The sequence below is a fragment of the Tyto alba genome, unplaced genomic scaffold (genome assembly GCF_018691265.1).
Source record: "Tyto alba isolate M040663 unplaced genomic scaffold, T.alba_DEE_v4.0 Super-Scaffold_22, whole genome shotgun sequence".
Taxonomy (NCBI): Eukaryota; Metazoa; Chordata; class Aves; order Strigiformes; family Tytonidae; genus Tyto; species Tyto alba.
Genome location: NW_024881296.1, coordinates 29,236,022 through 29,261,510, shown reverse-complemented (window position 1 = coordinate 29,261,510; position 25,489 = coordinate 29,236,022). Strand labels below are relative to the sequence as shown.

Here is a 25,489-nt window from a genome sequence, read left to right as displayed (position 1 = left end):
GAAAAAAAACAGCTATTCGTTCAACTTTTTCTAACACAGGCAATATAATTAAAACTGGTAAATTTAATAAATTGATATAGAAAATCCATTACAATTTCCAAAACCTTACTCTATAACAAATGATTGCTTAAGGACATATAAAGTAGAATTTGGGCAAAACCTTCATATGCTATGTAGTATTTTACCTATATAAAGATTCTAGTAATACTTCAGCCATTTCACATCAACCATCACTTTATGCAATCATGATTCAATAGTATCTCCTTGGCAAATGGAAAAAACATTTATAAGAAACTTTTATCCAGTAAATGAAATGCAAAGGGTTATAGGATTTCGGAGCCAAAAGTGGTTCCACCATGGCTTATAAAATACGTCTTTGTAAATCTGCAGCTGGGAGTAGCTATGTTTAAATTAATAATTGCAACAAAATTTCCTAGAGTAAGAAAAGCATTTCCTAGCATTCTAAAGACGAATACTGGAAGAAGAATAGGAAAAAGTATATAACACTATTCAAAAGCACCTATTTAATTTAAAAGCCCTCATTCCAGTGCAATGGGCCAGGTGGATTTGACTTGAAATTGCTACACAAGCAAAACTGGAAGAAAAGTAACCTTAATAAACATATTCAATTCAACTGAACTTTAAAGATTTTTTAAAAAATTATTTACTATTCTGATATAATGAAAATAATACTAGTAACTGTTACAGATAATTACCACACAAATCACTCATAAATGACGTGGTAATGTCACACACTTGTCAATATAACTTATATATATATTCTCTATATACTCCAAAGATCCATCCTCATGTTTTCCAACAGCAAACTGTAAAGATAAGGTGCATAAGTTCAGAGCGATTTTTCTCCTGTGGGCCCTTCCACTTTCATCACTCAATAGTTTATGAACTTCTTGAGCATCAGCTGGCAGTAACATCTGTTCATTGGGCCAACAGCTTTTGCTGAACCTCTCCTTCACAAATTTGCTCAAAACTTCTGTGAATCCGCTGTCATGGTTTAACCCCAGTCAGCACTGAAGCACCAAGCAGCTGCTCACTTACTCACCCGTCCCAGTGGGATGGGGAGGAAAATAAAAAAAAAAAAAGTAAAACTTCTGGGTTATGCTAAGAACAATTTAATATCTAAAATTAAAAATAATAACAACAACAACAACAATAATAATAATAATAATAAATATTATAATAATTGTAATGAAAAGGAATAGAATAAAAAAGAGAGAGAGAAATAAATCCCAAGGGAAGACAAGTGATGCACAATGCCATTGCTCATCACCCACCAACGTCTGAGCAGTGATCTGTGCTCTTTTAAAAACTGTGGTATGCACAGTCTAAAAAAATTGGCTTCCTATTAATTTGCAGGTTTTCTTTGGGAAAAACTAAAGAGAAACTTAAGACAATTCTACAAACTTACTCAGTCAAAAACAAGTTTTAAAAATACTGCAAATTTCTTATACATGTGTTATATAAGAATTCAGAATATCAGCACCCCCTCTGACAGTTTGAAGGTAAAAATTTTGTATTGCAGGTATGATCAAGTGAAAAAGCTATTTCAGCCTGCAGAGAAATTGCAGCATCGTCTTGTACTTGGCCAGAAACATTCACAGAATCAGCAGTATTTTAAGAGTCCTCAGTACACTATATATATTATAACCCTCCAGTTTTCCATATTCAGGTAGAAGTTGTAGTAAGTTACTATAGAACTCCTCCCAATCTGCACTAAAACCCAGAAGCCAAGCATGCTATTTCAGAATCTACAAAAAGCAAGATGACCCAGAAGACGGATCCTTACAAGAGTGACAATGGTAGCATATATATAAATACAGACCACTTTGGCATCCAGCTCTGACTCTAGGTCTTTCTTGCAGACAAAAGTACAAGTTTCCAGCTTCTTCCACTTGATGGCATAGATATTATGAGCATTATGTTTATGTGTTCACTAAAAAGGTTGCATGTTTTTTCTGAAAAGCAGTGGCTGTAAATTCTGTTCTGTTTTCACACAAGATGTATTTTGCATCTCAACTAATGGGAGACCATCTGGAACAGCTACACAGTATAGCATTTGATGTATACTGTACCAAAGGATCATATACAATCATACTTAATAGTCATACAGCTTAATGATGAAAGCTCAGTACATCTGACGCAATCTGAGGTATAAGCTTCTGGATTCTCTCACAGCACCTATGCCCTTAATGAATTCTGGCACAGTAATAAATATACACAAAGGACAAAAAAAAAAAAAAAAAAAAAAAAAATCAAACAGTTGTAAGTATTTCTATATAGAGGAAAGAGTACTTTTACATTCTACTTGTCTAATGTTGCACTTTAAACCCTCTAAGTATGTGAATTTTGGTAACCACTTTGATAACCTTTTACTAAGAGTTTTCAGAAATACATTATGAAATAAAGACTGGAAAAGCCAAACACACTTTTAATTAATTTAGAAGTATTCACATATCAAGAGACAAAACAGCCAACATATAACTGTTTCCAGGATTAGTACTACAGAGTATTTAGAGATGCTGTCCTTAACTGTTACAAAGGTGTTTTTTTTTCTCCTTCAAATTACAGCATGAAAATTTTGACATCTAAAAATCACACTTTCAGAGCTAGGATATTATACCTTTAAAGGAAGCCTTTCTCCCCATACCTACATAACATATATCACCCCCTTGTTATGCAAAATTATAAACTGGTATTTTGACTGCTAGATGGAAGTCAGATTTTAAATACATAAATAGTAACAATGAATGAAAAGCTTTCTTTCAATGACTAGAGATGGGTTAAGTGTTTTCTTATCAAAAACTGTGAATAGAAACATACATTAGCATCAGTTCCTTGAGGCAGAGATAAATAATAATTGTTGCCAGGATACACTATACTGTAATTTCTCTATATGGTAAAGAAGCCAATTCTGCATTCTGGTTTCATAGAGAAATTTGTATTTACCTTTTATAAAAAAATGTCCTAGCTTTTGTGAATTGCTAAAGCTTTAGCCCAATATTCAACTCTTAGTTCTAATTACACATTCTCTGGGCTAACAAGAATGGTAATGCTGAGAGGAGAAGAAAAACTTTCTCTATCATTCATTAAGGTTCCTTTTTAGGTAGCAAAGAAAAAACAAAAAAATAAAAAAACATTGGGTCTAAAGGGACCTGGAAAGGGTTCACTGGTCACAACACAAAAAACCCAAGCTCATATAGGATCAGGATATTCTCTATTTCTATCTAGCTTAAACCAAATTTTAATGTATTCCTATTACATTTTGAAATCATATATCTAAGTCACAGACCTCCAAACTTTGCACTTACAATTTCATTTTATATCCATTAGTTACTGCTGTTAGGTTCACACACAATGAGCCCAGAGACCCCTGTGTTGGCAGACCTGTGTTCAGAGGTTCCAGTGCCTTTGTCTCATAAAGCATGACCCTGGGCATGACCATGACCTCAGGCCAGGTTACTGTCTACAAGGTATGCTGCCAACATGCTTGTCCCAACATGGTAATCCCAATGTGTCTCTGACAATACACTGGCATGCAAACATGACCCAAAGACCACTACAAAGCCTACAGTTTCCAGTTCCCTTTTGTTTTTCCCATCAGAGAAATACATACAAAGTAACATCTGCATTCTCATTTGGATTTTCATACTCCAGCCCTATCACAGGGCATCCTGCCACCCTGCGTGCAGCTTAGTAAAGACTCCTTTCTCCATTTTCACTTGTCCATAACCAGACATAATAGCACATTCTCACATATGCTGCTGAGGGGCAACTTTTATAAGGCCTACTTTGACAAACACTTTAGCAAAGCAGTTATCTGAGTACACATTCTAGCAAGCCTTCCAGCAAAGCTTGAATTTACATGCATCATTTTTCACATGAGAAAGGGAGTTGCACACATTTAAATGCATACACATCCAAAAATGTAATTCCCAATTACAAATTAATAGAAATTTAATGTTTTAGTGTTGATATATTATACCCTGGGACTGTCCAGAATCTCTGATAATGAGGGCAGGGAATACTGCACCCACCAGATGAGAGTACCTACAGCAACCTCAGCAACAACTGCTTTCATCTACTAATCTGCTTCTTTTGTGATTCATTACTTATTAATTCAGACAAAGCCTAAAATTACATTAAAAACCCCCAGAATTACATGCACTCAGAAGTAATTAAAAATTAAAAATAATAAGCACAAACCCAAATGCAGTTCATGTCACTGAACAGTATTATAATTGCACAGGGCTATCCGGGAATATTCTGCATTCTTGTCACATGCAAAATTGTCTCAAGTTGAAGAGTTTCACTTAAATTTGTTGCCAATTACAAAAGCTTTAATTACTGATTTGGGTATTGAGAATACAAATAGTCATACACACAGCCAAAGAAAACACTTTTCCTCCCTCTCTGTCTGAACTTCGCTTTAGACACCTGTCTCCTCCTTTCTAGTCCCCAGTCTCCTTGCTTTTGCCATTATTTTACACTCAGTCCCTTTGATAAGGCAAAAGGTGGTGCAGGAGAGGGGGGTTATTGCATAGTGGCTTGCTCTTTTTGCCTCTTCTTGTTTCTTACTCCTTTCAACTACTTTAGTGTGGGTCCTCCACCAGGCCGAAATCCCCTCAGAGACTGTACCTGTCCAGCATGGATTCCTCCGTGGGTTGCAGTCCCTTCAGAAGTGTATCTCCTCCTGTGTTTTCTTTTGTGTGTCCTCACACATCTCTTTCCCTTCAAGCCTACTCTGTTACCTCTTCCCGTATCTCCATCTGTGCACCGTTTTGTGTCTCCTGCACCCCATTTGTGCCTCCTCACATCCCTCTTCCTGTATCTCCATCTGTGCATCCTGACATCTTTGCGTTTCCTCCTCTACTCTGGTGTCTCCTATCCCTAGTAGCTAGACCTTTCTTAATTACATTTTTGCAGAGGTGCCATATGATCTTTTGTTTGGTTCCAATTTCAGTTGTGCAGTGGGTCTGTATTGTCCTCTCTGTGGAGCTGGCTGGAAACAGCTGTGCCCAGCACAGGGCACTCTGTGATCGCCTCCCATACAGGTCAGTCCTGCAGCCCCTCCTGCTATAAAACCCCTGACATTTATGCCACAAAACTCTAAAGGTGGAAAAAAAAAAAAATTTTTTTTCTAAAGCTCAGCCATAATGATGTATGGAATAAATCTCATGAATGGCAATGGGCATTGACAAAAAACATACCTTGTCATCAATACTTGACAAACAAAAATAACCTAGTTTTATACAATTAATCTCTCATAAAGAGCTACTTACAGGTTTATTAATATTCGTGAGAGATGTATTAATTTCTGAAGAACAGGCCCTAAGACTACATCTGTGTGTTTTGTTACATCTACCAGTACCAGATTATGAACTTTGGCTGGGAAGACTATATACGTCTGGAAATTAATTGAATTTGACTTACCATAACAGAATCAAGTTTTTGCTTGACCTTCTGCATTCTCATTGATGCTCTTGCAACACTAACAAACTGATCTGCCGGAGACATCACTGAACCTTTTTGTATGGGAATTTCAGAAAAACTGCTAAAGAACTGTGGCCCTCTTGGTGCAGCTGTGGTAAGTGATGAAGAGAGATCTTTTACGAGTTCAGCTTCCTGTTGTGCAACTGTAGAAATAACCAATATTAATGCGTCAGGTGAAGCCTTACGTTGCCATGGGAAAAAAAATATTTGAATAATTGCTGTGATTTTGTCAGCCATGTCTTCAAACACCATCAGAATCTGTACTAATAGTGCTATATGGAAAACCTGAAAATGACATGAAATTTTCCCCATACTACCCTATTTCCCCCTAACTTTTCCTGATGACAATGTCCCCCTTCTGTTACCTGTGTTCAGTAACCTCTCACACAGAACTGGTATTTTTGTATTGGTTATAAACAATAGTGTTCTCCATGCAGAAATACCGGGGGGGAACAGGGGGGTGGGAAATGAATTTTTCAAAGGCAAGGAAGTTATAGAGCTTGTACTGAGTTCAAGTCTGCTGTTTTACTAGGTACTTTTCATGTTTTTTCCAGCCTAGTTCAAGTGAACTTATTACACTTGAGTAAAATTTCAGAAGTTTCTATACATATATACAGGCACAGGAGGCATTCTTAGGAGGTAGCCTGCTCTAGAATAGGATACTTTTGATGAAAGTTGTGCTCACTGCCATTTAAACAAACTGTTTGACTTTTGCAGTTTTTTGTACTATAGTCTCAAGCGAACAATGGCTAAAAGAATTCTTCATGAAAGTTTTGTCCAGGACATTGATAAAACTGTTGGTTTATGTAAAACACATACTGTTGGAGTCTTAAAAACTGTGTCAGTGACTAAAATTAGTATTACTATATGATTAACTCTTTCAACAATAAGGCAGTAAGACCATCTTCTGAAAGCCAAGTGTGTGCTTTTAACCAAAAAAGGAACAAAAAGTTACTAACAGATAATTTAGAAAAGACCACAAACTATGCAAAATCTTACTGTCACCAGTGACTTAGTTAAGCAGTCAAATGATACAAATAGCTACCATGGTGATATCTGTGTGATCTCTAAATATATATACACGCATAGATATATATTAAACTACCCTACTAGCTTTTTAAAGACTCACTGTCTACTGAACCGTCAAAAAATTCTAAAGAAAACCTTCACCCAAAGTTTTCCATTGCTCTCTAGAATGCAGATATCTTACTGGGTTAAAGTTTAGCACTGGCTATTGATTGTAAAGTCATTCCACTTTATTTTTCTATAAAAGTCAACAATTCAACGGACAAATAACCTAAATTGTAAGATTTGATAGGAGTAATCTTATTACTACATGTTATTTAAAAAGCAAATGTATAAAGACAGAATTAGGTTTATAAATCTATGTTCACTGTAAATATAATTCAAAAATCCGTTACAGATATGCAAAATTTATTTCATAATTTATATTAACATTATCTACTATCTAGTTGTAACATGACACCTGAAATTATGTCCTTAATTGAAACAATGACACTGCTAAAGCTAACCACCAAAACACAAGTATCAGAAAAGCCTGAAAAAAACAGTCTGAATTTTATTTTGTATGTAAAAAAATAGAAGTTAGCATTTATCATTATCCTCTCTTTAATATGACATGGGGAATAAACATCTCACATAATCACACCACAGATGTAACACCTGTTCATTAAAACAATCTATACTCTCTCATTCATTTCTATACAACTCCTCAACATTATTTTGTAATATAGTCAGCAAAAATACTGGTATTTCTATATGACATACAATAATAACACATTTAAACTTGAGATTGCAAGAGTTTTCTGGTGATTGGCTAGGCCAAAGTCCCTGCTCAAACCAGGGCCACACAGAGCAGATTGCTCAGGGTCATGTCCAGTTCAGTTTTGATATCTCCCAGGATAAAGATATATATTATCATCATAAATACTAGCAAATCACTTCTAAAAATAAAATATTTACAAGTCTGTATCAAGAAAATTTGTACAGTACCTTTATAATCATAAATGTATACAAGTATAGGCTGGTTTTGGCCAAAGGCACAAAATGACACCATGTGTTCATGTGGATGAAAGGCAACATCACGAAGCGGAGATGTGTAGGAGAGTTCAGAATATATGGCCACCTGATCTCCTACAGAAGTGAAGTATGTTTATTAATACCATGGAAACGTATTTGATACAGCAAAATAACAGTTGGTTAAAGCTTGTATTACTACACTGCAGTGACTGCCACTGTAAATAAATATTCTTCAGTCAACTTCCTTATTGAAAAGTAATATTTGGCATAAGACAAAAAACACTGCATGCTTTTAATTTATTCAATAAGTCAGAAAAGTCAGTGCTGTTGCAACAGCTGCAGGAAACTCCAGGGGATGCATTGGGCTAGCTGAGTTCTCTTGTTCTGGTAAGCAAGTTCTGGAAAGGTGGCGTTCCACAGTATTTGTTTGTGCTTGCATTTTGCCAGAGATATAATTGAAATCCACAACTAAGATAGCTATAATACTGACAATAGGAGTAAATTTGAGCACAAAATTATTTTAAAAATAAATAAAATTAGCTCTTCAGCTGATGGCACTATAAATGCAAGTACAGCGTGTAAGCAGCAGCCAAAGCCCAGTGAAAACATAACAAAGTTCCTCCCTCCTTTTATTCTTTTTTAAAGTTTTCAGACAAATTACGTAGTGGCATAGATATAAGCTAATATAGTTGGAAACGTGGAGAGAAATTCAAAACAGAACAGTTATTCAGCTGCCAGTTTTAAAATACTTACTTTTTCCTTTTAAAAAAATTATTTAGATTATAATTGGAGACTGAATACAATGTCATCAAAACCAAAAGGTGTATTCTGCTACCTTCTACTATTATTTTTGTTCCTTTTACATCATTGTATAATGACGATGACAAACTCTTTATTTTACATTTGCTTAACATTTTTTCAGAAAGATTTTGGTAGCTACTTGGAAACTACTCAGTTTGGAGAATAATTCATGAAGACCCCTTATATTCCAAAGGCTAAAAATATTCTGTCTCTGACCACCCTTAGGAAAGAGATGAAGTGGTTCTCAACAAAAGCTTAATTCCCAAATAAAAAAAAAAAAAAAAACAAAAAAAACCAGGAAGACTAATGTGACTTAAAACATTTTTGTGCATTTCATTTTAAGACCCTCATCCACATGTAAAGAATTGCAGTATACAAAAAGCTGAGCTTCAGGTGCTCCCCTCGTGCTGGATACTACAAATGCTACCTCTGCCTATTAATCTTCTCTAGAGAATAAAATCTTAGAGAGTAACAGTAGCTATTTAAAAAGTGGAGCTAAGGCTTCAGGATTTACTGAAGTTTTTATTCTGTATCAAAGGTGTTTCAGTAAAGCTTAAAAACCCCTTTCCCTCATAGCCTTGACAACCTGGCTTAAGACCATAAAACAATTAGTTACCTGTTTCTGGATTCCAAACATAAGCCTTTCCATCTTCACTTCCAGAAAATAGGAACGTACCACATGGCGTTAAGGTGCTGTGAATCTTTTCTCTGTAATTTGTAGCACCTATGTATTTCTTTGTAGCCAAGCTAAAGATAAGGAAGGATTTACAGATGTAGCAGATACTTTCAGAACAGACAATCCAACTTCTTCTGTGTCAGTCCCTCCCTCTATTCCTCAGAAAAATCAATACACCTTGCATCCTAAATAGACATGAAAGCACCCACCTTTTGCAGACTGCAGTGTTTACCCTTTCTTTTCCCTGGCTTTCATAATGTACCTGAAATTATAGCTGAAAGTGTACATCCTTGTTTTTCAGTAGAATATGGAGACACTCAGATCTAGAGAATGGATATAGTTGTAGTAATTTGCATTTTCTTAATGCTGGGCTTTGCAAAAAAAAAAAGGGGAAATTGGCACTACTACTCTGAGCTTTGCCAAAAAGGTTTTCATTATGCTTCCTGAGCTTGATTACATTCCAGTAGTGATTAAATTTATCCAGCAGCTCTCTTTAGTTCTTCAGACTAACATCTCCTTGGTTAGAAAAGCAGCAGTAGACTCAACAAATTTCCGACATCAATGCTGATTTACTATTAACATTAATATTTTTAATATTATCTGCAACTTAGGTATCCTAATCTTTTTTCAGTGAAACACTACTGGTTAGCATAGTAAAAATTACTTAGTAATGAAACAGTTTGTAGGCATCAAGTAGAAGAGAATCTACAAAAGGATTTAAAGAAGCATAAGCCAGCTTCTAAGAGGCTCCTCAAACATGAGGTACAGCTCGGAAAGATGTATGAAAGTTCAAAACAGAGACTAATACAGCAGTAACACTAGAATGCAGAATTTGAGACAAAAAGAATGGCAATAGGCCATGACAGCCCTCAAAGACTGAAAATGGTGATTTTTAAAATGTGTTACTGCAGAAACAATGGAGATATGCTGGGAAAAGTACAGTGCAGTTAATATGACAGAAAATTTATTTTTAACAATATTCTGAACAAATAATACCCTAGATACAATTCTATCTGACAAGCAAAAGAAAAGGATGCTTTAATGATCCCAGTGCAAGACCATATTAGCCTAAATAAGAGTTTTAGCTGTGTGAGTAAGAAAGATAGTATCTCTGAGATGTCATGCAGAAGAGCTCTGCAAGATGTAAACTAACCTGCATGTGAAACCCTAAGGAAAGCCAAATCCCTGATCACATACCTGAGTGACAGGACAGCAGCATTATCCAAAAAGATCAAAAAAGCAAGTTGAAAGTAGAAAGTTAAGAACAACTAGCTGTCACTCAAAATGAATTGTGTTGATCTGTGACCTCCACCCCCTCTTTTCTCATGCAGGGAATGAACAGTTAATGCTGACGTGTAAAATTATCACTGCTGGATATCTGACCCCATGGTTCATTGACAGATTTAAGCCAATGTATCTGTGGGCTGCAGTCAAAGCAGCAGTCCTGCTGCTGTCCTCTCCACCCTTATTTTCCCAGGCTCTCCCTCATTTCTTCGCTAGTGTTTGGGCAGCTATCAGATGACTTAGATCAGATAGTTGATTGAAATGAAAATTAATCATTTGTATTTGTAGGCTGATTTTTAGTCGGATCAGTTCACTGATCTGACTTAACCCTGCATCAAAAGATCTCTAGAGCTGATAAAAAGGAAATGCTAGGAATATATGGCCAAAGGTGTGGGAGATATGAGGACATTGTGTGTCCTATGGATAAACTGGCTTAAAATAATTGTGAAATTGCATACCATTTTAACCCTTTCTTAGCAATTAATATGCCTGTTCACCTTTTTCTCTCAAACTAAAACTCTGCACTTTTTAGGAATTGTAGTAATAGAAGAACACTGTCTGCTTCAGAAACTACAGGTTCCCCCTGTTAATCCACTGATTTAAAGCTTTGATTGAGTGGGTAAGTTTAGCCATCTAACATGGTCGTTACAATTTATCGTTTACAAAAAAAGACGAAGAGTGCGCTATAAGACTGGAAAGTCTTCAGTAAGTTCAAGCATCCAACCCATTGTATTATTAAAGGGTGAGATTTCCTGAGATGGTTTATATATGTACAAAAGTATGTTCTACAAGAACGTAGTTTCTTGTGCTATGACAGCATAAAGATATTTCCCTCTGGTAATTTCATGCACAACACCAAGGACTTTTGTTTTTCTGCATGGTGAAGAGAGGAAGGGAATCCATGAGATTAAGGAAGATTAATTTAGAAAGAGCATTCATATCTTTAACCTGACTTTCCAGAAGAAAATGTACACATGCATCGTATCAACGTGTGTAACTGATAGGAGTAAGACTCTTCCAAGTTTCACCCCTTGAAAAGAACTAGAGGGAATGGACACAAATTGAAATACAGGAAATTCCATTTAAAATTAAGAAAAAAATTATTTCACTTTGAGGGTGAATGAACACTAGAACATGTTGCTCACAGAAGCTTCAAACTCTTCATCCTTCGAGATATTCAGAATCCACCTGGACAAAGCTTTAAGTAACGTGCTCTAATGGTTTGATTATTGGGCTTGGACCGGACACTCGCCAGTCTCAATGATTCAAGTGATACTGTGATCTCTCTTTTTTATTGTAGCTTATTATTAAAAAATCATGTTCATAACTACTAAAAACGTGAAAATTACCAAAAACTAAGTTAAAAATATCTCACAGCCTGCTTAATATACCATAATACATACATCACTGCGTTTTTCAGTATATAAGATGACAATCTTCATTCCATCATAAAAATACTCTTTCCAGGGTCTTAACAATGAGAAACTTATGCACAAATAAATGCTATCATTTCCAAGTCATTTTCTGCCCAAACTGCATTTTTAAAAGTGAAGTCAATCTTTAGGAGATTCGTGTCTTCTCCTTCATGCCACCTTAAGCTCCCAAGTAGGCTAGTAATTTTTGGATATTCTATTCTAAAAGACTTACCCAATATCACACAAAAGGTCTGTAATACAGCAGTGTTTTGAAACCATTTCCTAACTCTAATATTGCTATCCTTGATTATTAGGACATCTTTCTTCTCCACAACTATACATATAACAGTTTTACGGTACTTTATTCCTCCAAGCAAATTTTAAAGCAAAAATGAAATATGCACTTGTCACCAAAAAACTACTTACATTCTGAGATCCATGATTCTCAAGGTACTGTCTTTGGTATGGATTAATAAACGCCTTCCATTTGGATGCACCTCCAAATGATTTATTGGTGTTCCTTTAACATCATTTTCTTTTATTTTCTACAAAAAGAAGGAAAATAAAATAAAACAATACATCTTTGTTTTTTAAAACTCATGTTTTTACACATTATTATTCATTTTTCTCTTGCATTACTTTTTTTCTGCCCACTTCATTCTATTTGCCTAAGTTTGTTCCTATATCAAGGCATTAGAGCCTTGGCAATCAACTTTTCACATCCACAAGGGAGATTCTGCTGTGACTCTGAACTTCTGAAACAGCTGATGACAGAAATGCTGACTGAACTTTAGGCCTCTTAGGTATGAACAAAGGCAATTTGTAAAGCCTGTGGTCTATTTTATTGTTGTCTCTAGAGAAAAAACCTAACGCATTAGCATTTATGTGTTAATACGATGCCATTAAACCTCAATAAACCTTGTTTTATATACAAAAAACCTGAAGTTGCAAAAAAATTAAAAAATTTTGTCAATGAATCACAGCATGTTCTATCTGCTCTTTTGTACCATTACTGAAAGAAAATACACCTTTTCAGTTAAACAAAACGTATAAAAAAATTTGAATTTACATCATATAACTAGATTTGGAACAGTTCATATAAAAATTACAATGTTAGTTTAGGAAATCTGTATACCTTATTAATCTTCCAGTGTTGAAACAGGTGTTGAGAACTTCCCTTGACAGGTGTATCCCAAACTATTATCAGTCCTGAATGATCTCCTGAGAACATGTGGAGCCCTGTGAAATAATAATGTCTTGTAAGTAGAATACCACACAAAAGAACTCAACAGAAAAGACCGTATGAACAAAAAACATTTTTTTTTTCCTGTTATTTTGGTGAATAGGTGAACACCAATTCTTTCCTCTCTTTTGCTATGTTCTACTCACTGCAAATGCGTTTTTCTCATACCGCATGACATAAATTGATACCATAAATCTGGATTCAGCACATAAGTCAGATACCGGGGTGATGAATATTCTTTTAAGTTTTTTAATTTTTACTCATATTCTAGAGCCAGAAAAAAAAATGAAAATTTATAGCTCAATGAGCTTTGCATGATAGCCTAACGCTTACCTATACACTCACTGAGAGCATCCTGAACAAGAACAAATACTGTTTTCCAACAGTTGTTCTTAAATTAAGCACAATTACTCATTCTTTATAAAAATGCAACTCTTTACTCTTTTTAGTACCTACTCCAGTGAATACCTCTAATTACTAATGATGTCACTAACACCAGAAAAAGTCAAACACTTCCAGTATCTTATTCATTCACCCATCCTCAACTCTTTCCACCCTCCACTAGCACGTCAGTACACCTCTCACTCACTTTCACCTGTTGGTCTACCAGTTAACATTATTCACAATGGTCAAATCTCAGTCCTTTTTTCTGTTTTTCACATTCTCTGTCAATGTTGAAAAGTTCATCACCTTCTGACTTCTTCAGTGTAGCTTTAAAATTCTCATAATCCAACTACTGCTACCTCATTTTTTTAATCTGTGTATTGAGTTGATAACCTTGAATGGCAGTATGATGAAGCTGTCTTTGCTACTGTTCTGATCATGACATCTCCTATTCTGAGAGTTCTCTAGAAGCTGGTTTCAGATTTCCTGCTTCTGCTTTTATGTTAGTACATAATTCTTTCACATGGAAGAATTCTAGCCAAACCTGCCTTTTTTCCAACTTACCTCTCTACACTAACTGCTAGGCTTTTCACCTGCATTCCTGATGTATTTGTCTCCTCTGGACAGTAATATCTGTGCCTTATGTTCTACTAATTTTTGCTGCAATATGTACAAAACTTTAGCTAACAAATAATAGCTAGTTATAGGGACAATGAAAACTAAAATATGACCAAAATTTGCCCAGTCATCATTACACATCTGTTTGTCCTTTCTGATTACTCTCAATTTATATCAGGGACTATGTGTCCCTTCGTGTTCACCCAAATAAGGCATCATACTAACATATTAATTGCAAATACAGCTAAAACTGTTCTATTCCATTATAGGATTCCACACTGCCTCTATGAAATAAAGCAAACTAGTAACACTCAAGTTGGTCTTCAACTGAAGACTATTTGAAAAAGTCATACTAAGTACATACCTTCTGCATCAAAACAAAGTGTGTTGATGAAACTTGTGTGACCATCAAGCTCCTGTAGCAGTTGCCCATGAATTTCTTTCACATTTGCATTCCAGATTCTAATCACTGAGTCGTAACATCCTGTCACAACCAATGAGTCAGCAATTGGGTGGTACTTTGCAGTGTAAACAAATGAAGGATGAGGAAAAACTCTCACTGCAGATGCCGTCTGTGTTTCTATTTTCCACATTCTAAAAGGAAAGGATGTTAGGATATCTACTATATAAAGTAATCACATCCACGGGTATAACTGATGCCATATTTTGTGCTAGTGGTTCTAGAGGCAAATGTTTGCAAACATTTAACACCACCTGTTTATCCTACCAATTTTTTCCACCTGTATTTAATCTTTTAATATGGTACTTTCTAACTAGAATTAAGATATATTTGCTACTTTGCATACTACTCTCTTCAAACTACATATTCATTTAATGGATATTTTGCACATTTTAAAATACATATAAAGAATTTTATGGAATGGATTAGTCACTTTTCTTTCAGGAGTTGTAAACAAATTAACACCTTCGGGGACATCCCTCCTTTAAAAAACAAAGAGTTAAAAAACAAAACAGAAGGTAGAACAAAAAACCCACAAAGGAACATCTAGGACCACTGAATATATATAAAACCCCATAAAGTTTTAAAAGAACAATTATCTACCTCACAGTGACTGTGATCTCAAAGATGTTTTTTTCACATAAATTCAGTTCTTACTATGCATCTATTTCCTATCCTTTACCACTCGTAGCTGTAACATCAGATTTTTCTTAGGAAGTGTTTTCTGTTTCGTGCTATACATTGTATTATTGAGCCTTGCCCAAAGTTGAATCCATAAAGAATGGAATGAGTTCCCAGATCATTAAATACAAGTGGCCAACACATTTTAGACAGTGTTCAATTACTGTATGGAATTTAATTGTTAGTGCCACTCTCCCAGGTGGGGTGACTACTGAAGAATTCTAAGATTAATCTCAGGTGAATTCATTACAAAACTGCAATGCCTTAGAGTATAGCAATTAATTTGCTATATGGGCAAAGGTCACAAGGAATCTACCTATTTTTTAGAACAGTTTTGTTCTAACAACATATAAGTTAATTTATTGCTCACAGATGACGTGGGACTACAGCTTGGGAAGGCTCAAGGGTTACACAAAACACTATATAAAGAAGAATTCACATAAGTTTCCAAATTTCCATTTAAGTTGCCTTAGAACTCAGAGAGATGATTCAAGTAATAAACTGGTAATGGATTTAAAGCAGTGGGGTGCCTTTTGGTTCTCCGTCCTTCAATTCTACCATGTTTCAATGGCAAAGTGTTCCCAATATGAAAGGGAAAAAGAATAAGCTCCTTGCCTAAAGTGAGACTTTAAGGAGCTTAAGGCAACGGACAATAAATACAGGAACTAATAACACATGCAGTGACTACGCATAGTACACAGAAAAGGAGGCAGACCACTACAGTTTCAACTTGCTGCCAAATTCAAGAATTTGGAACAGCTGGGCCTTCCTATAGGTAACATAAATGACTGAAATTTATATTTGCTTTAAATAAGATTTTAATCTGCTTCCAAATGAAAAATAAAAACATGGGCTAAACTCTCAAAATACTCTTTTTGTGCCTGCATACAAGCAGCAAAGAAAAGCAACATAGTTCCACACACACAATATATCATTTAACAATTCTTCTGGCATTTCAATTATGCAACTGCCTGTAGCATTACTGAGTTGCATAACAGAAACAACAGATAGGGATCTGAAGAGCTTAAAAAAAAAAAAAAAAGCCCTATGTAAACCTATGAAGTTGTTCATAATAAAATTGTGTAGTATCACAGCCATATTTTCATGTATTTTTACAGTTTTGAGGGTTTTGCTTTTAAACCTTGAACAGATTAGTATTTCAACATTATCACTGCACTGAGGTACACTTTTTAATTGTAGATGAAAATATATACACATTCAGTCTCAGAAATAATATCAAATTTCATTTAGAGCAATTTAAGATGAATTATTTAACTAAGTTCAAAAAAATACATATATATGTGTAGTATGGCCAATTTATGGACATAACTTGAATCTTAAATTTTCAATTTTCTGCCTCATGTTCAAATTTGTGAACTTAATACTGAATTCATAATATGGCAATTTTCGCAATGACAGAATATTCCAGCTGTCTCATAGACTTCTTCAAACATAAAGCCTCTTTTTTTGCTGCACTGTAGATTTAGACACTACAGTTTTTGGAAAAGCTTAGGTCTCAAATACATATACATCAGAAAACAATTTAGTAAATACAGTGTAAGTGATTAACTCCATCACAATTTTTATATTAGTATAGTGTCAAAATGTAATCAAATATTTGATTAAAACATTATAGCATAGTTCGTAGCAAGACATGAAACTGAACCACTTTCTTTTCTGTTTCTGATGCTATCTGCCAGAATAGCTTCATCATACTGACCTGACAGTGCCATCAGACGATGCAGTAAGAAGGAATTGATTGTCTTTTGACCAACAAAGATCATACACTATGTTAAAGTGACCATAAAATTCTCTCAGGAACTGTCCAGAAGGAATTTCGTACACTAGTAAAGTTTAAATAGAAAAACGTATTTTTTTTAAGTATTTACAGTCAATTATATGTAATGCTTAGTGCAAAGTTTAGTCTCATTTTAGGGTGAGTTTCTGCTAGCATAAATCAATTAATTTTCTTTACCTTTTCATTTTCAGAGAACAAGACCAAATAGTTGCTAGATATGCTTGGACAGCAAGCATATACTTCCATCTAGTGGTTTATGCACGTCACGAACCTCTTAACCCTTTAGAAACAGACTACTTGCTTTAAATTATTAGAACCAGACTAGGATTATAATTTTCTTTTTTTTTTTTTTTTTTAATTTTGTTAGCTACTTGACCAATCTTCAAAATAGATTAACAATGAGATAGTTTTCTGGGGCTGTGTAATAAAGGAATCTAGACTTACTGTTCCTTACATTTAAACATTTACTTTGTGTACACTTAAAATACTATTCTCTCTTAATCTCAAAATTCTTACGCAGGGTTTACGAACTATGCAGTTGAAGCAACTGTGAAAAAGCAGCCCCAAGCTAGAGTAATAACAAATATCTGTAGTTTCAACTGAACTGGACCATGGGAGATGACAACCTCCAGTAGTCTGTCTGAAGACAACGATATTCCGGGTATCTAACTTTCATGAGATGTTAGGAGAAAAACTTACACAAAAAGCATGTGGGGTGGGGGCTGGAAAAGTTATTTAACTTAAAACTTTATTATCAGGAAATACATTTCTTATGCAAACTGATTTAGTATTTCCATCAGACCTCTGCACAGAAGTAGTGTGATTTCATACTGTTAAACTGCATATACATTATTATGTATGAATAGCCAGTTCCAGCCCTACTAACACATAAAGAGCATTTTCCTCAATGTTCTTTAATGCACAGAACAATTTGCAAAACACAATTGTAAAACAAAACCTCTAAAGCCCACAATTTCAAAATACATTTTTTGCCCTCTAATTTCAAAATACATGAGTTATGAGAAGAAAAACCACAAAATCTATTTTAAACTTACAAACTATGGGATAGCCATTCCTTCCTGCACATGCTGCTGCCAGTGTTTTTCCATCATGAGAGAAACGAATACAGAAACAGCCCATATCTCCACCTCGTAGTGAAAACAGATGCTTGTTCGGTATGCGGCAAGCCTAGCTTTTCAGGTAAGAATTAGAATTACACAGTTATGAATATTAACTTCCCAATGCTTAAAACACATTCTTAGTTCCTGTCATGCATAATTTTTAAAAAGCTACTACCACCTTTAAGGGAAATTAAAAGAAAAATTCAACCTGATAAACAGAGAAAGTTCTTCTGCATACTTAAGGCCACATCTCGTTTGTATATTCACTTCTGCCCCATTACTACAGACAACTAGCAAGTTTCAAAAATCTAAGAATATTTAAAATTGAAATAATTTCCTTAGTCTTAAAATGATCTTAATGATGACTATCATCAAAAATATGAAGTGTAGAGTTAGACAGTAAGTGAAGCTTGTTTAAGGAGTCCAAGCACAACTTTTAGTAACCCAATGATTAGAGTGTGAACTGAGAAGACGAACTCCAGGCACTCAAACCTTTGATTTACCAAATCACCTTTAATATTCCTCATCTGTATGTTAATTCCTGATATTTTTTTAAACTGGAGATGAGACAGTTCAAAAAAATTGCACAGGCATTACAGTCCCCCTTCATCTCTCCTTTTTTCACCCAAGAGCTCTGTCTGCAGAACAAAATTCAAAGTTTAAGGTGAATTAAAATATCCAGAGTAGTTATGTGTTTATTTAACCTAAACCCAATTGATTTTATGAATGAAAAATGAGTACAAACAGGTTCATAAGCATTTAAAAGTATACAAATAGATCTACCTATGAAATAATTGAAAAAACAGTCCACTTCACAAAAAAGGTAAACACATCTTGCTAGAAACTATATATGCAATTAAGCATTCTTATGCTTATTAACCTCTTTAAAATAAAACATTACTATGTTGAATCAATAATTCAGCTCAGAACAAACTTCTTTTATTTATGGGTCATATAGCTACACTTTGCATATAAAATCAATATTTAATTCATATATCAAATAATGCTATAGAACATTTTGGAAAAATAATTTAATCCATCTATATTTATAGAGCCAGATACAGATATATTGTGGTTCGTTAAAAAGATAACAGCTTTAAAGGTAAAATAGTAATTTAAATATATAAAAAGGAAACAATAATTTTGAGCGATTACTCACTTTAAAACACACACATCTGCTTTAATATTCTTTGACAAACAGACATGTCACATCAGGCTAACCTTACTGAAGCAAGAACCTTACTGAACCTTACTTTTCACAAGACAGTACATCACAAAATACATCATCGCTACTACTAAAGTTCTTTAATATGCACATGGGTTAATCTATGAATAAACGAGCTGCCAAATTTTATTTGTATGATATGGCAGGCAAATATTCTTAGGATCACATTTCTCTTGGTTTTGATTACACACTTATGTTCAGAATGGCAACTTTCTGAAAAGTAATGAACATCAACATAACTACAACTTTGGTGTATCTTGCCATTTTTGGTAAGAAAAATTCCACTGTAAAAACAGCCTCATCTATTCTTTACTATTTTATTATTATTAGCAAACATTACTGGGAAGTAAAACTAGGTCTGTGTATATTTAAGTGTTCTTTTTGAAAGGATCTGTACAAGGACTATACAGTATGGAATCAAAATAAAAATCAACATTCTTTGTTAACAAATCTTCATGTTATTATAATATTATTATATATTATATTTTATATACTCTACTATATATTATTTATATATATATATGTTCATATGCCTATATATATTTATATTTATTATATTATATATAATATATATTATATATTACTATGTTATAGAACCATGAACTCACACTAATGCTATTCTACAGAAAAATATAAAATCATTGCATGGACATTCTATATAAAGTTGCAAAAATACTCCCTATTTATGATTGCTATAGTGATCTAGGAGTTAGGATGAAGTCAAGAGGAACCTTCTTAAGAAGGTTCTTCAAAGATAATTCCTTTTGTTATACTGTAAAAATCACTTAACTGCGGGAATTTAAAAAACAAAACAAACAAACAAAAAAATCCCCAAGAAAATATATTCTGAATCAAGCTGAAATCCAAGAACTGGCTTCATGTTGTACTTCTACTACCTGAATAGCCCTACTCTTTCAAATTCCTGGAGAATTCTGGAGATAAAAATGCCTGATTGTTTTGGAAAAAAATGGTTAATCCAACCATATTTGGTAAGAAGATAAGCATCCTCTAATATTTCTAGTTCTTTATGTTTTGTATTTTATGCTTAGTAAAAAATTATATGCTTTAGTAAAAGAATATCTTCATAATATTTGTATCATAAAAATAAAGTAATAAAAAGATAGTAGATCTTTAAATTGTTTTTCTTCAAAAAATGAAGAAAAACACTTTACCTGTCCAGGCAATCTTGTCCATTTAAATGGCTCCTTTTTCTCCTGTGGAACAAGTTCACACGATTTTTTAGATCCCTCCCTCTGGATCTCACAGAGTGTTGCACTGCTCCCTTCCTGTTGAACAGCTATCATGGAGCGGAAAGAAGGAGCAACCTTAAGGGAAACAAAACTAAGTATCAGGGAAAAATATTAATATGAACACTTTAGTATCGGAAAAGATTAAAAGGTACTTTTAACTTCAAATGCATTGCATTTTTACATCTGAAAAACAGACCGGAAAAAGCTTAATACATGAAAACTGCACAGCAAAAATTTCATTTAAAGCAACCAGCAAGTCAGAAAGTCATCTGAGCTTCCAAAGTTGTGTCAATCAGGTAGTATAAAAGATTTTTCAAATAATCAGTACCTGTCTATTTTTATTAACTACCCAGGTCAGTGAAAATTAGTAATGCTCTACTACCTGGTGAATGCCCTGTATAACCAAAAACCATTTCAGTATGTAAATAGTTCCAGTGACATTAACCCACCACCTTCAAATCAAAACACTGCTTCAGCAACAAAATCCATTCATGATACCAAAGATACTACCAGCACTGTATATTGAACAAACTATATTCAAGTGTTGCAAAGAAAAAAAGAAGACTGACCGCATTTATGATTTTAACTGTAGGTAAAGCATATATACTCTCCAAACTCCTGTAAGTACACTTACTGAACCTCACCCATAAGTTGCACCAAGGTTGAACACACAGGAAGCCTTAATGCCATGAAGCAGCCTAACAACCCCATGGCTGAGCTGAGGTGCACACAGGCCATTAGGCAGCAGCTACAGTTCTGATCGGTTTCACAAAGACAAGTCTCTTTAGAAACACAACTGAAAGCCAGACAAAATTACTGATTTATTCCAGGCTGACAGCTGCCAGGTATCTACTTCAGGGTGAGTAACTGTCTAGGTTCCTGTGACTAAAAAGGCAGCTTGGACACCTACTATGCAGGCAGAAACCAATTTATGGGCAGAAACCAATTTATGAGCTTAAATCAGTTGTCCACACATAGGTGTCTACTTCCATGCAAAATGCCCTGTTTTATTCGAGACATCTATGTTTGTATCCACCAGCCCATGCAGGAGGTATGGGAGATCTGGGCCCTTCTGGAGAAGCAAGAGACTAGGCAGGACCTGTAAGAGATCTTAAATGGAAGCAGAAATCTATGCATAGGAAACTGTATCACATCATGCCTATTCATCTGGAGCTCAATCCCAGCCTAGGCGTAGCAGGCTTTCATCAGAACAAGAATGAAATAACATCCAAGTCAAGCGCAGCTCAGAAAACCTATGCAAATACATCACATCACTTCAACTTCACAGCGGACTGTAAAGTCGGGACAGCTGTAAATCAGTGATAGCACCTAGACGTACCCGGAAAACACTTAGAACACGGAGAAGACACTCAGAACACTTCCAGAAAGATGAAGCACAGCTGCTCAAGCAAAGTGCACAGAATTCCTAACAACCTCAGCAGCTGACTGAGCAAGAAATCCACAGATGTCATTCCAGTATACAGATTAGAAACATGTCCCCAAAACATATGAATTAATCCCACAGATTAGCTTGGTTTTGGACTGCATCTCACTAGGCTTCCACAGATCACCCTTGGTTGTATGAACAGTGAGCAGAAGACAGACTTATAACAGTAAATATATATGAAAAACTATGTAATAGAATAATATTGTATTGTAGAACGCTGTATTTACCTTGAATGCACATCTCAGCATATACCAATGTAAACCCGTCTTAAAAGTTTTCATTTGAGAAAATAAACCCATGATGGGTGCAGAGAATCAAAGTTAAGTGACTTACATCTTCTCTCATTTATAGAATTTACATACCTACATGAGTCCAGTGACTTAAAAAGGCATTTCTCCTAATGAGAAGGAATATCAAACTTCAAAAAAGCACCCTGAAAGTTTTCTGTCAATGGCAAAATATACAAAGTTGCAGATAGTAAAGTATGCCTGTTTTTTAAAGACAGCTATGAAGGGCTGAGTTTGGAACACGTATCTTAAGATCAAAATTCTTATTATAGCTAGTTATATACTATCTATTTTATGTATTGCATATAAGTACAGCTTTTATATACATGCATACAAACAGACACACACACACGTGCACAGACACACACTGCAGCTAGTTCCTGCAGAAAAGTCTGTATATTTGTAAATACATTTATATGTTTAGCTTACATGATCTGGCAGTTTTATGCCTCTTACAGTTACATATAAAGTTGATGGGTAACGATTTCTAGGATGTTTTTCCCACCAGTCATAAACCTCAACAACATTCGAATGTGACTTGGTCCTTGGAGGTGGGTAATATAATTGCAGACGGAGTTTTCCATCAATGTTTAGAATTCCATTTGCACCTACAAGCTGAAAGGGTGATTAAAAAGAAGAAAAAAATGTGTGATGTTAACACAAAAGTAATAAAAGTAACTGATTATTTCTGATATCTTAAACAACTACAGTATAAACTCTGAAATCCACTTCGCATTGGGGAAATATACTATCCCTAAAAGCAGTAATGAAGTAAGCATGTATGAAACACCCCCAGGATCAAATCACTAAGACTGAACTTAGATGGCAGTCTAGTTTTGAAATACGCTTCACATGCACAACAGTAATAATAACCTCTATGTGGGAACACCTCTGCTGTCCCACCCATTTTTTTTTTTTTACTATTACTTGCTGGAATCATCCAAATCTCAAAGGACTGTTAGTCCATAAAGAATCTCTTCCAAATCTGCCTCCTTTGAACACTGCAGCATAGGGCATTGGTAAGGCTTTGACTCAGAGCAGAAGATACACCAAAGAAATAACCTTTCCAACTTCAGAGGAAAGAGAATTCTCTCTACTGAAGAACAATTGTACCTTCTTAACATTGACATTAACACTGACCGCTGTTTATCAGGACATTTCTACTTTGACCGATACAGATGAAAGGATAATGCAGATAGATGCAGTAGGAATGAAGAACAGGCAGCAATTTTATTTGCATTTATAAGCTGGAAATTCGTCCTTCCCTTTGTTCAGGAGTAGGCTGTACTGAATGCCTGGATGTGTAGTTCCCACCAGCTATACACTCAGACATGGGACACCAGATGTCTGATTCCAGTAGATTCATCTTGGGCAGAGCTGAGACTCTATATGGAGTGACATGAAGGTCCCTCTCCCTTACCCTAAACTTGCAGTCCATTATCTTCTCCTGTATTTCTCATGCTGTGGACTGCTCAATGGCTGTCAAGAACTACCATCAACAGGGGTAGGTGTAAATAAACAATCCTCAGGTAAATTAAAGCTTGTCAGCTCTCAAAGGCCAAACTGGCACATTCAGGACTCTCCTAAAAGGGCAAAATGGTACAAAACATGCTGGCTAAATTGCCTGTATCTCATTGCTGCAGCATTTCAAACTCTGCAACTAAAAATGACAGGCATTTTTTAATTAGGCTAGGGAGTCTTCTCAAAGACCGGGCCAACTGAAAATGCCACTGGAATACATAATAGCTGAGGTACAGAAATAAGCAGATTTGTCATTTTCTTTGCAGAGACAATCTCATGATCACATAGAAAATCCTCAGAGAAAAACTCCTCCTGTACTTTATGAACAAAAAAAATTCTTATGTATTCTATACTTTCTTGAAAAATACATATTCTTTACTGTCAAGCTAGTTACTGCGAATTTTACGGGGCAAAGGAGGAGGGAAAGAAGAGAACAGACAAGAAAGCAAGGATTGGTTTTTCCATGTCTGTTGCCTAGAAATGTTGAAAAAATGTATTCTCACCTAGTATGGTTAGTCTCTTTTAAATAACTGAATAAAAAGATGTATAAATTTTATTTCTTCATTTAAATATTTACAATACCTTTAGAAATGCCCAACAAATTTTTCGGAAACCACATTCCTGAATTTGTGTATCAGAGTTGGCTCTCACTTCATCCATACTTAGAAAATCAAGGATCTGAAAGCATTGGTAGGAATACAAATATATTTCTAATGAATATGTACTTCATAGTAATTAAAAAATACTGCTGAAAATATGCTAGATGCAGTTTACTAAATTAAGCAGATTTCAATTTCAAGCAATTACAAAAATAGTACTTCTTTCACACAAGTTCACAATTAGAAATAACACATCCTTATGCATTTACCTGATGACTGTTGATGACTTGCTTTAAAAAAAGAACACAAGCCTGGTTTTAAAAAACTATTCTTCCTTCCCTCTGTCTCAATAAAAGAGGAAAATGTCCATGTGTAATTTTCATAAATCCTGTATAGTTCACAAATCTGACAGCCAAAACCAGTTGTAAGTTAATCTAACTGGAAAACAGCAGTCAAAAAGTTTATTTTCCTTTCCTAGCTTTATCACTTATGTCACAGATTCAATCATAGAATGGTTTGGGTTGGAAGGGACCTTCAACAACCATTTAGTCCAACCCCCCTGCCATGGGCAGGGACATCTTTCACTTGATCAGGTTGCTCAAAGTCTTGCCCAACCTGACTTTGAACACTTCTAATGATGCCCTGAGAGTCTTAATTTTTCTGGTCAGCAACCAGGATCTTCTCACAGTTAGCCATTCCTGGAGGTTTATCTGATACACAAAAAAATCTTGAAATCAGGCTTTCTTCAAACTGGTATTTCACAAACCACGATGAAGTCCAACAGCATACTTTCAGTGTAGTCATACTTTTGGTGCCAACATTAACATGATTTGCATGAAGACTCTTTATGTACAAAAGTAATTACTTTTGTGTTAAGCAACTAAGGACTCTAATTCTATAAATGTGTTCATTTATGAGTATCATAGAACTTAAAGAAGCATACTGTGATACTGTATATACAATCTTTTTGAAATATAAGAAACAAGGAATGAAAAAAATATTTATTGTATTAGGTTCCCATCTTCAGGTTAATACTACAGAATCTCTCTTTACAAATACTGAAATACTTAAGCTCAAAATCACGTTGAATATATAATTTATAATTTTTCCTTTAAACGTAATTGTATT

The 25,489-nt window shown here is 34.8% G+C and overlaps 1 protein-coding gene across 3 annotated transcripts in view; it reads right to left on the bottom strand.

Moving 5' to 3' along the window:
• Positions 1-25,489, bottom strand: part of AHI1 (Abelson helper integration site 1) — a 95,165-nt gene that overhangs the window by 53,203 nt on the left and 16,473 nt on the right. For all 3 annotated transcript variants that reach the window (XM_042795927.1, XM_042795925.1, XM_042795926.1), the window contains exons 8-18: positions 24,345-24,440; positions 22,671-22,856; positions 20,430-20,582; positions 17,967-18,099; positions 16,834-16,957; positions 14,337-14,566; positions 12,863-12,966; positions 12,154-12,272; positions 8,969-9,099; positions 7,525-7,665; positions 5,452-5,654 (exon numbers count right to left, since the gene is read on the bottom strand). In XM_042795927.1, the coding sequence (XP_042651861.1) occupies positions 5,452-5,654; positions 7,525-7,665; positions 8,969-9,099; positions 12,154-12,272; positions 12,863-12,966; positions 14,337-14,566; positions 16,834-16,957; positions 17,967-18,099; positions 20,430-20,582; positions 22,671-22,856; positions 24,345-24,440 (1,620 nt within the window). The remainder of the gene's footprint in view (positions 1-5,451; positions 5,655-7,524; positions 7,666-8,968; positions 9,100-12,153; positions 12,273-12,862; positions 12,967-14,336; positions 14,567-16,833; positions 16,958-17,966; positions 18,100-20,429; positions 20,583-22,670; positions 22,857-24,344; positions 24,441-25,489) is intronic.